Source organism: Pseudorasbora parva, chromosome 1 (genome assembly GCF_024679245.1).
Source record: "Pseudorasbora parva isolate DD20220531a chromosome 1, ASM2467924v1, whole genome shotgun sequence".
NCBI lineage: Eukaryota > Metazoa > Chordata > Actinopteri > Cypriniformes > Gobionidae > Pseudorasbora > Pseudorasbora parva.
In genome coordinates, this window is record NC_090172.1 from 57915389 (window position 1) to 57926809 (window position 11421).

The following is an 11421-nucleotide window of genomic DNA, read 5'->3' on the forward strand; positions in this document are numbered from 1 at the left end:
CAAACTATATGCTAATAGTCAATCAACAATCTTTGACGATATTGGTCCTGACAGAAACTGTTGGGTTACAAGCGTTCTTTACTCCATCTTATTTTTAACAGAAGAAAGAAACTCATGCAGGTTTGGAAAAACTTAAGGGTGAGTAAATTATGACAGAATTTTAATTTTTGCGTTAGACTATCCCTTTAAATAAATTATGAAATCCTTTATACACTTTCATTTATACATTTATCCTCCTTGGTCCCAAGATGGGACACTTTACAAATGATTTTTAGTTATGAAACATGTTAACTATTGCATATTAAATAGGGGGAAAAATTCTGTAATTTTCAGTAAACGAGTACAGCAAGTGTATAAAAATAATCATAACAATGTCTATATGTTTTTGCTATTGCATGATGAAATTGAGTACAGCGGATTCTCTGTTGAACTAATAGGTTTGTCAGATCAAATATTAATAAATAATTATGCATATTTAATATCCTAATTAGTATTTTTTTACATTATAGAGTGATTGACACTACTGATGAACAACATATTAAATATGTAATAATTTCCTGGAGCAGCTTGCATTGTTATTGTTAGTCCTATTTTAATGAGGCCTGCATTAACATACAAATGTGTCTAATGTTACTCCCCGAATCTGAATGTCCAGTAGGCCTATACTAGACATCAAATTTACACTCACAATTGTTTTATGAAAAACATAAATGTTTGCCTTTTATCCTCTTTTTATAAAGCTGCATGCTATAATGACAAATGTGCACAAATATTACAGGAAAAAAACGTTTTAAAACATTGTTGCTCTTGCTAACTTTAACTAAGAAAACCTAAAACAACCTGTTTACTTGACGTTATTTACCATACTCTTCTATAATTGTCATTTTTAGTGCCATTTAAAATATTTTGATGAAATAGAATGGCACTTAAATATAACATATATTTGACCTGAATGTATTTATTGTTTTTTACGTTTTAAATGGTTGTGTGTGTGGCTGTCTAAAGGAGGGTGAGTGGTCTGTAGTACCATCTTTTGACCACTGGGTGTCAGTGTAGGCAAGGCTTTAGCCCTCCGTTCAAACGCCTTGGGTCCCATCAGCAGCACTTAGTTCATAGCACACTTCTTAATTGTTGTTTTCGTATGTAATAGATGGGCATATAAACACAGTTAATTGCAGTTTTTTCACATATGCAGAACGCTGAAAATCATTCCAGTTTCAATTGGACGGTGGAGATATTTATTAAACAAGCTCTTTATCGGCTGCATATCTTACTAAGCTTGTCATTAGTGTCGTTACCACCAGCATGAAATGTTATTACATGCACCGTTACCAGCAGCGAATGCACCGGGGGCGCTCTAGCTCCGTAAGCCGTCGCTTCTGAATGCACAGCGTCGATCGGTGTGATCGGGTGATTCACGATCATCGTATCAAACGGAAAAGAAACAGTCACAAAATGTACGTGCTCAGAGACTATTATTATTTATTTATGGGTATAGACGAATCCTTTACGTGAGCATTGGGAAATATGTCTGCATGGTATGCGGATGTGTTTGTGACTGACGTGATTTAAAAGCACCTCTACATGCGGGAAAAAACAAATCCCCCAAAGAAAAATCCGCTCCGTTAGCGCGCACTCCAGCCGGAAGATGGGATTTTTCTTATTCGAGCGCGCACCTAACCCCCCCTTCACCCTCCCTTCGCCTCTATGGCAAGCCGTTTTAACTTTTATTCCTCCCCAGGATAGGAATTTTATGAGTCTAATACTGCTCTATTGGTCAGTGAATATGGGGGACCAAAAAAGAAAATGCCTCTGCACTCAATTGGATAAACCTACATCCAATCAGAGCAACGGAGTAAGTTGAGCACCACATAGTTGTCCACTGAACTCAACTGCACGCATGCTGGAAATGAAAATGAAAAGGAGTGTAAACGATCTTTGCCGGTGTTGTAAAAAGAATTTCATGATACACGGAGCACTTACCAATACAATCATTGTTTTTGAGAGAAATAGGCCTAGTAAAGGCATATGCATACGAACATGTTCTCCATAGGATTCGAACAAATTCAACCCAAACTGTCTTTGGTGACTGTTGATCATCTCATCATCATATAAAGCCCGCCCTGACAATTTGATTGGTCCGAACTGCTCTTGTTTGAGCTTGGGTCCAGACCGAACTTACTGACCTCAAAAATTGTGGGCTGGGCTAAATTGGAGTGGCATCCAGGCTACATTTCCACTAGTAGCAAAACATGTTCATTCTTGAAATCGACAATTGTATTTTCACCAGTTAAATGTCACCGTAGGCTGCCATTCAGATTCAATTGTTGATATCAAGAATCGATTTCTTACTAGTTGAATCATACTTTTTTATAGCCTATCAATAATTATGTGGATACTAGTGCAAATATATGTTCTCAATATCAACAATTGAATTGCTACAAGTAAAAATGTTAATTTTTAAATCAATAATTCGATTGTCACTAGTGACAATGTTAATTTCTGATATCATGAATGTGATTGTAACTAGTAAGAATGCCATTTTAGATATCTGAATTTACTCTCCTAACTATTAACATCAGAAATACATTTTCAGATATCAGAAATCGCAAATGTATGTTGAAATACATTAGATATTAAGAATAAACATTTATCAGGAATCACATTTACTAGTAACAAAGTAATTATTTATATATTTTTTTAAAGTATGATTTTTATTAGTAAGAAATGTATTTGTGAAATTGGAATTTCAACTCTTAAGAATCGGAACTGAAGAACTAAATTTGAATGGCAGCCTATGGTGACATTTCACTAGTAAAAGTAGTTTTTACTATTTTGATATCAAGAATCAATATTTTTGACATCATTGCCGATACAAGAATTAACATTTTTACTAGTGGGAATCTGATTCCTGATATCAAAAATGTGCATTTTAACTAGTCAAAACTGAATTGTTGATATCAAGAATTCATATCTTGAAAATGAATAAAAGTTAAAATGGCTTGCCATACTGCCCTCATCTCTCTCTCTCGCTCTCTCTCTTTCTCAAACAACTCAGTCTGTCAGTGTGCGCCGAGCGTTAGGAACAAGTCTCACTAGTCGGATTTGCAGCCAGTGAGAGAGACACATCGAGAGAATCCAAGCAGGACAGACGAGAAATGAACTATCTAATGACTTGCCACATCCGAGCACATTCTCAAATACCCTGCAACCGAAACCCATGAATAAGGATTGCACTATTTTTCCACCCTGGAAAAATCTGGCAATAATTTTGTCAGGGTCGACACAACTGTAAATTTGTGTTCATGCTTGCTTTTAATTTGCATTAATTAGTTTTGCTGTGTTTTTTCCCCCCTTCGTTAATTATCTGGAATGCAACATTTCTTTTGTGCATGAGGAATTACTGGAATCTCAGAGGCAAGCAGGAAAATCCAGAAGGAGAACTCGAGGTGAGGAAGAGAAGCAGCGAGCTCTGTCCAGCATCAACATGTTCTTCTGAAGAGGCGAGGAAAATCTCATTCCAAACCATCATCCATCCACCATCACATTCCCGTCCTAATTCGTCGGAAAAACAGAGGGAAGTGGGAGTGAAAGGGGAATGGTAAAGATAGGTCCAACCTAAACGCCTTTGGGGGAAAATAAGCATCAGGCATTTTTGGAAAAGTAAACTCTTTGCGTGGAAAACAGAAACCAAACGGCTGAGGGAATTCAATCTTGCGACGGAGTTTTGTCCACGAGCTACTTTTCCCTAAAGACGTGTTTTTGTGCGTATGTGTGTGTGGGATTCTCTGTTTAAATCCACATAGACTGCACCTTTGTTTAATCTAATCTCCAGATATCCATGCATGCTCCCAAAACACGTTGTTCCTGAATCACACTGACGGATTCACCTGAACGCTTTGTTCCGAAGTCCAGAGATCTCCATCCTCTGGGAGAGTATCCCTCACGGCTTTGATGGGAGTAAACAGAAGGAATTCGGGATTTCAAATGGCGAGTCTGGGCTGTGAAAACGGATTGGGAATTCTGCTGATATTCTTAGTGGATTTACTCGGGATCACGGCGACCAACATGGATCCCATCTACTGGAATTCCTTGAACAAAAGGTAAGAGCCGCAACTAAAGGCATTGGGCACGGCGTTTATTCCCGTTTATTTAAGAAGAGCTTTGCGTTTGCGCCTCGTGTTTTTGCACAAACCGTTGAAGGACGGCTTTAAAAGAGGGGGAAAGAAAGCTGTTAAGCGCTATTACGCCGACAAGCCCCTTAGTGGATAATCACGAGTCTGCAGAAGTTACGAGCATCAATGTCGCCAGACTAATAAATGCCACATTTCATTGACGGTGTGTGTTGAGGAATTTTACGACAGTAGCCGCCGCTGTTTATTGACACTGCCTCTCCTTCAGATACGCTCCAGTTCGATTGGCATGAATTTTAGTTGCTCAACACCAAGCATTTTTCCGTCTTAATGCCGCCTAAACAATGTAACCTTTGTGGAAATGTTCCTGCTGAACTTGTGAGAACGCGTAGACGTCCTCGGGACTATTTTTAGTCACTTCTCTCCTGTCTTTGCGTCAAACAAAATATGTTTTGCCAAGGTGGAACTTTGACTTTTCGTGACACCCAGCCGTGTAAAACATGGAACCAAAAGCCTCTGCACGTTTATTTATATTTGTGAACTCTTAAGATACTGAAACTTTAAACTGGTTGAACCGTGTAGAAGACAACAGTAGCTGGTTAAAACAAAAGAAGGTGTAAGTTTTCACTCGTATAGTCGACACCTTCCACTGGACTAGTAGCGTGGAGACACCTGAAGTGAGAAGTTTTACACGCAGGTGTTAACTTTGGATGGTCAATCAGTCCCATTTCACACTGCAAAATTTATTACTCCAGTCACGAAGGTGGCACGATTTTCCGTGCCGCAGGAAGGATAGCGGGTAATTTACGGCTAGATTTCTCGTAGTAGCCTATATATCGGCAAATAAGGGGGAGGTTTCTGCATCCCAGCAACTGTGAATTCATTTAGTGGGGAGTCAAAGAAACCAATGCAAACGACGTGTCCGGCACATAAACGACGATTTATGGCTGAACAGACCCCTTTCTTTTTTTCTTTCTTTCGCCCTTCTGTCATTACTGGGCTTGTTTAAATGGACACCCGGCGTCGTGGGAGCACTTGTGTGCCCGGTCTAAATCGGTATGTGGGTTATGAGGGGCTATTAGTGGTGCCACGAGCTCTTGAAAGACGAATAGGTTTTTAATGTGTCCATGTGGCGCATATACCGGGCACTGCGCTTCAACAGATGCTTCTGGGGGGGATGGAGGGGGTTTATTCTGTCCCAGTGGCCGCTGGCAGACGCTCTTAATGAGGGTTCTTGTCGGCGTTGCTTGTGTTAATCTAGCAGGGGTTTGTGGGACCTAATTTGAAGCGGGTGCGCGCGCACAGGTGGGGGGCTTGACCGTGACCGCGCGTTTTCTGCTTGACCTTTACCTGGGAGTGAGAGACGCAGCGCCTCCGGTAATCGTTTTTAACCCATTCAATGGCTTGCCATCGATTTAAAGTGATCAACAAGGGCACTGGTTTTCTCACGTCTTTTTTTGCGCTTTCATTTCGCAGTGGAATCTCTCACAAATCATTTTTGATGGCTATGTATTTGCAATTATGGCTTATTTTCTGCTATATATCGATAATTATATAGGCCTAATGCAATTTTAATGATAGCAAATAGCCTACATAAAATGTTAACATGGCACATACTTTTATTGGCTTACTCTGATAGTTACTAGGCTATAGAAAAAAAGAAAAAATCAGAAATTACTTTTCATTGAATTGGCAAATGAAGCAGGGGCGCATGTCATAAATCTCAAATTAGCCAAATATCGGCAAATCAATCTGCCTGGACAATCTGTCTTCATATTAACTCTTTCCCTGCCATTGCCATTATGAGGCAGCGCTTTGCGGCATTGATGGAAGTGTTGATACAAAATAATGGGGGGGGGGGGGGGGGGGGGGAAAGAATACAGGAATCTATAATAAAACAAAGTAGAGGCTCTGTTCTCTCTTTTGACATGTTGCATGCTCACTCAGATATTCATACAACAAATCTTCAGGGGGACATGAAAAACACGCTGGTGGGGAAAGAGTTAAGCACTGTAAATTACATTAACTCTTTCCACACCATTTTTAAAATGTATTTATTTTTTATTTAATTTTTTACATTGCCAGCCAATGCCAGTGTTTTTGCTAATTTTCACCAAAATTGATTTGACCCCAGAATATTTTGTTGTATGATCTGAACATGCAATAAAGAACAGACCCTCTGCAGTCTTTTTTTTTATTATCAACAATTGAATATGGGTAAGTTTCATAAAAATTGAAAATAATAATGATAATTATAATTTGAGCAAAAGCTGAGAAACTCACATTTTTGTCAAAGACTATGTCTTGATCAGATTCAGAATGATGATCAAAACACAGATGGAGTAGATCGAGAACACCACCAAAGCTTCACAGTCCTATAGCTCGCGCTGGGTCGACATTTCACTCAGTAACATTGGACGGTCTGCTTCATAGACTGTAATCAATATGGACGTAGTGTCCGTGACGTCACAAATAAGGATTCTGAAGGGCAGTTTTGAAGCGTAAAGTAGGGTCGAGCTGGCCGTTGCCGTCTTAGCATCGCGTCGCCGCACGTCACTCCCGGATAACTGAAAATGGGCAAAGTAGCGGGATGTGGGCGGAGCTTAGGTGATGTGATGACTAACAGACAGCAGACAAACATCTATCCACCTGTCACTCAAAGTGGCCACGCCCTTAATTATGCAGAACTTTAAAGCTTTATATAATTTAAACGAATAAGTTATAAAAAAATTCACCCCCCTCACAGTTTTCATAAAGGGCAAAATTAGCCGTATAGACCAAAACCACAATTTGTACCATCCTGTAAACATGTTTTTTTCTGCTGTAAAGTTGGGCATTTTAACATGGGCTCAATAAGATTCTGCTCCCTTCTGAAGCCTGTCCCTAGTGGCCAGTTGATGAACTGCAGTTTAAGTCACTTCCGTATTGGCTTAAAGAGAGACTGCAGGAGGTTGCCGCTTGATCTACTTAAATATGAGATCGCTCGTTTCTGCTTCGTCTTCGCCTGTGTTTTGATCAGGAGATTCACTGCATACTTGCATACTCCTCCGGAGATGCGTAATAGCGCCCCCTAGCGTATAACAGTGATAACGTGGAAAGCGTTAAATCCTCATCATTGACAGAGAAAGAGTTAAGTAATGGTCTTGTTTATTTGTATTAGTCACTCTCTTATTGTGTTATGCTTTAGCATGAACACTGGAATGTAGCGTGTGTTTTCTTTACGTATACACAAACACAACGCTGTGTTTGCTTCAATAATACACTGCAGTATGAATTTCCCTGCTCACGCCGTTACAAACTTACAAGACATCTGCACCGTGTGTTTTTGCTCCAGGCTACAGGAGTCTCGCACTAAAAGTAGCAGTACGAAGGTTACGTTGTTGGCAGTGCTGTATATTTAATGGGGATCAGTGAACCTCTGTGCTTTGAAGATGTGGGCCTGCACCTGTAGGATGTTTTATTCACCCATCTATATCTTATCACTCTCTCCGTCACTGTCTCGCCCTCTCACGATGGCGCTGCCACTCTCCTCCCCATGCGAAATTAGAAACATGTGTAGCCTTCAGAGGAGCGAAGAAAGAGTCGAGAAGTGATGGGAGGGAAGAGGGATCGAGAGACGAGGGAGGAACAGCGGGGCGCATCCTTAAATGTACAGAAATCAATATCTTCTAAGCCATGAATGTCAGTTTGAGTTAGGCTTGAGAAAATGCAAGTCCAGCACAAAGATCACCTTGAAATTGTCTGCTTGGGGGGGGAAATCTATAAAGCAAAAATTATGTTTGTTCACGGACACTTTAATGTAATTTCGGTATGCATATTTAATTAAGTGTGCGCAGCTGAAAAATGGTTTCTGTGCTTGTTTTTAGTAAAGACTAATGGTGTTTCTCAGTGAGCCTGCTTGTCTGGGAAGCGTCCTTCACCTTCTGACATTCACAACCCTCGATACATTGTTTACACACAAGAAAGACAAAGTGTGTTTGTGTGTCCTTGGTACCCGGCCCTCTCTGGATGAGCAAACACACATCTCTGACTGATGTTTTGGGGCGGTCACTGAGAGCCGTGTAATTCTTAAAATCGGCTGTGTTAAGACGGCGGATGGGTTATTGGATCCCAAACGGTCACTGGTGGTTCAGAAGGTTTCTGTGTTGTAGAAATCACTAATTGCGTTTCAGAGATTCAGATCCTGCTCAGACCTGTGGGGGGGCGATTGTGGGTAACTGTAAGGATTTGTGTGTTATCATAAATGTCACAGGGTCTGTGTGTGTGTGTGTGATGGGCCTTTTGTATCAGCGCTCGCTCTCTAAGAAATATGTTTAATATTTAATTAATTTATCGCAGGCTAATTGGGCTCGGATAAAGGCTCTAGTTAACCCGATCTCAGGCTTAAGACGAGGCGTGTGAGGGATATTTCAGGAGGGAGGTCGTTGGGAGTAGAGATTAGTAGACACGATCTCAATAGGTCACTGACAGGGTTGTGTTCAGAAAGTCCTCATTGGTAAGACGCTTCTGCTAGATACATGTAAAAACAAACAAACAAAGTTTTTTTTGACACGCTTCCGTATGGATTAGAAGTTTGAATCCGTGTTAATTTGTTAAATAGAGTTGATCCGTTTAAGCTTCCTGATTGGATTCACCTCTTTCGGTCAAGGGAAGTTTGGTTTTATTCCCGGACTTTTAATGCTCAACTGTGTGTGCAGAATCACCGGGGTGGAGAAGTAGGGAGGGGGAGAGAGTCAGATTTTTTTTTGTGCCTGTAAAAATTATATATATATATATATATATATATATATATATATATATATATCGTTTTGCATAATTTATTATGAGTTACTTTCTAAATCCACAACCAGTTGAACAACACAAGGATAGACATGAAACTGCTCTTTTAATTCTTTCAAATAAATAATATAAAACCTGCATACATTATTACTGAACTGACCAATGTATTTAAAGAGACGGTTACACAAAAAAACATTAGATGTTAAACTTTGATGTTAAATCCATTATTATTTTATATACAATTGTTATTGAAGTAACATCAGAAGTAACTGTAATTAATTAATTAATTACTTTGTGTGTGTGTGTGTGTGTGTGTGTGTGTGTGTGTGTGTGTGTGTGTGTGTGTTCTATCTATTTTTACACACTATCTATTTTTTCACTATCTATTTTTTAATAAATATATAGATGTCTCTGTGTGTATCTGTATATATATATGTAGACACACACACACACACACACACACACACACACACACACACACACACACACACACACACACACACACACACACACACACACACACACACACACACACACACACACACACACACACACACACACACACACACACACACACACACATGTTGGTCTATGTGGTTTACAGGGACTCTCCATAGGCGTAATGGTTTTTATACTGTACAAACCGTATTTTCTGTCCCCTTACACTAACCCTGCCCCTAAACCTACCCATCACAGGAAACATTCTGCATTTTTACTTTCTCAAAAAAACATCATTTAGTATGTTTTTAAGGCCATTTGAATTATGAGGACATTTGATATGTCCTCATTAACCACATTTATAGTGTAATACCAGTGTAATACCCATGTAGTTATACAAATTTGTGTCCTCATAAACCACATAAACAGGCTCACACACACACACACACTATTGTAGCCTATGCATATATATATATATATATATATATATATATACTATAAGTTTGTGGTCAGTAAGATTTTTTAAAATGTTTTTTTTTTTAAAGAAACAGGCTGCATTTATTTGATCAATACGGCTGTAAATTAGTAATAATATGACTTATTATGACAATTTTATACATTTTATAGTGTCATTTATTCCTGTGATCAAAACTGATTTTCAGCGTCATTCCTCCAGTCTTTAGTGTCATATGATCCTTCAGAAATCACTCTGATATGATGCTCAAGAAGCATTTCTGATTATTATCAATGTTGAAAACAATTGTGCTGCTTAATATTTTTATGGAAACCGCGAGGCACCCCTATGTAAAAGCTGTCTGATGGGTTAGGGTTAGTGTTTTGGTTTGTCATTATTAATAGCTTTGTATAAAAATGTTATCTCGTCTTCTAGATAGCTAAGTAAACAAGCGTGTGTGTGTGTATTAAAGGTGTGTGTATAGCATGAAATGGCGTTTGAGCTCTTATATGGCGTCTGCTCAGTGTCCTGCGGTGAGAAACAGGTAAAACTGTGTGTGTGTGTGAGTGTGTGTGTGTGTGTGTGTGTGTGTGTGTGTGTGTGTGTGTGTGTGTGTGTCTGTGTGTCTGTGTGTGGAGCAGAGGCTGCTGGAGGCTTTACGAGCTCTCAGCAACAGGAGCTGTGAAAATGGCTCTCAGCTGATGTGGCAGAATAACTAAGGCCTGCAGACCAGACACACACACACACACACACACACACAGGGCAATATAACGAGGAAACAATGGCGCCTTCCCTGCGGAGACAGCCAGAAGTGTTCATGGGCTGTGTGATGCAAATATAAGGAACACATGTTTACACAAACACACTCCGGTGCGCATCCAGACGTTTGTGGGGTGTTAATTTAAGCTATTTTGAAATAATTTAAAGTATTTTGATGGTCTCACACACACGGTTTGATTCATGCTGACGTGTGGCGTTCCTGAGAGCGGGCCTCCTAACCCCGGCAGCGTGTATGTGTGTGTGTGTGTGTGGTCTCGCTCTGAGCGTCTCTCATCACTCTGTGTTTGTTTGAATCTGTGTGTTTGTGTGCGCAGGTTAGTGATGACAGTTCTCGGAAACCGGGCCTCCTCACCCAGGCGCTCATTCAGATGAAGAGCGAACGCGTTCACAAAACAGAGAACCGGTTCCACTCATTCGCCGCCGTCTTGCTTGTGATTTTCCGTTGCTATCTTTCTTTTTGATCAGGCTCAGTCTGCTGGCGTTAAGAGCTTCACGTCTGCTCTCTCCTTCTCATGGGGTAATTCCATTCACAGGTCGAGCGGGTCACATGACGTTGGGAAGGTTGTGTGTTTGTGTGTGATTCGGTTGGGTCTCACACAGACCGCCTTTACTAATCAGGGTCATCGTCTCCTGCTGCATACGCTCCAGCCGGACACACACACACACACACACACACACACACACACACACACACACGTTTGTTTTTGTGACATATGGGGACATTTCATTGGCGTAATGTTTTTTATACTGTACAAACCGTATTTTCTACCCCCTTCCCCTAAACCTACCCATCACACACACACACACACTGCTCCTGCCCCTAAACCTACCCATCAC

At 40.3% G+C, this 11421-nt stretch overlaps 1 protein-coding gene across 1 annotated transcript in view; it reads left to right on the top strand.

Moving 5' to 3' along the window:
• Nucleotides 1–2809: 2809 nt before the first annotated feature.
• The window catches only part of efnb3b (ephrin-B3b), a 115599-nt gene continuing 106987 nt past the window's right edge, over nucleotides 2810–11421 (top strand). Inside the window, exon 1 of the mRNA XM_067446596.1 lies at nucleotides 2810–4103. Within this exon, the coding sequence (XP_067302697.1) occupies nucleotides 3955–4103 (149 nt within the window). The 5' untranslated portion in view covers nucleotides 2810–3954. The remainder of the gene's footprint in view (nucleotides 4104–11421) is intronic.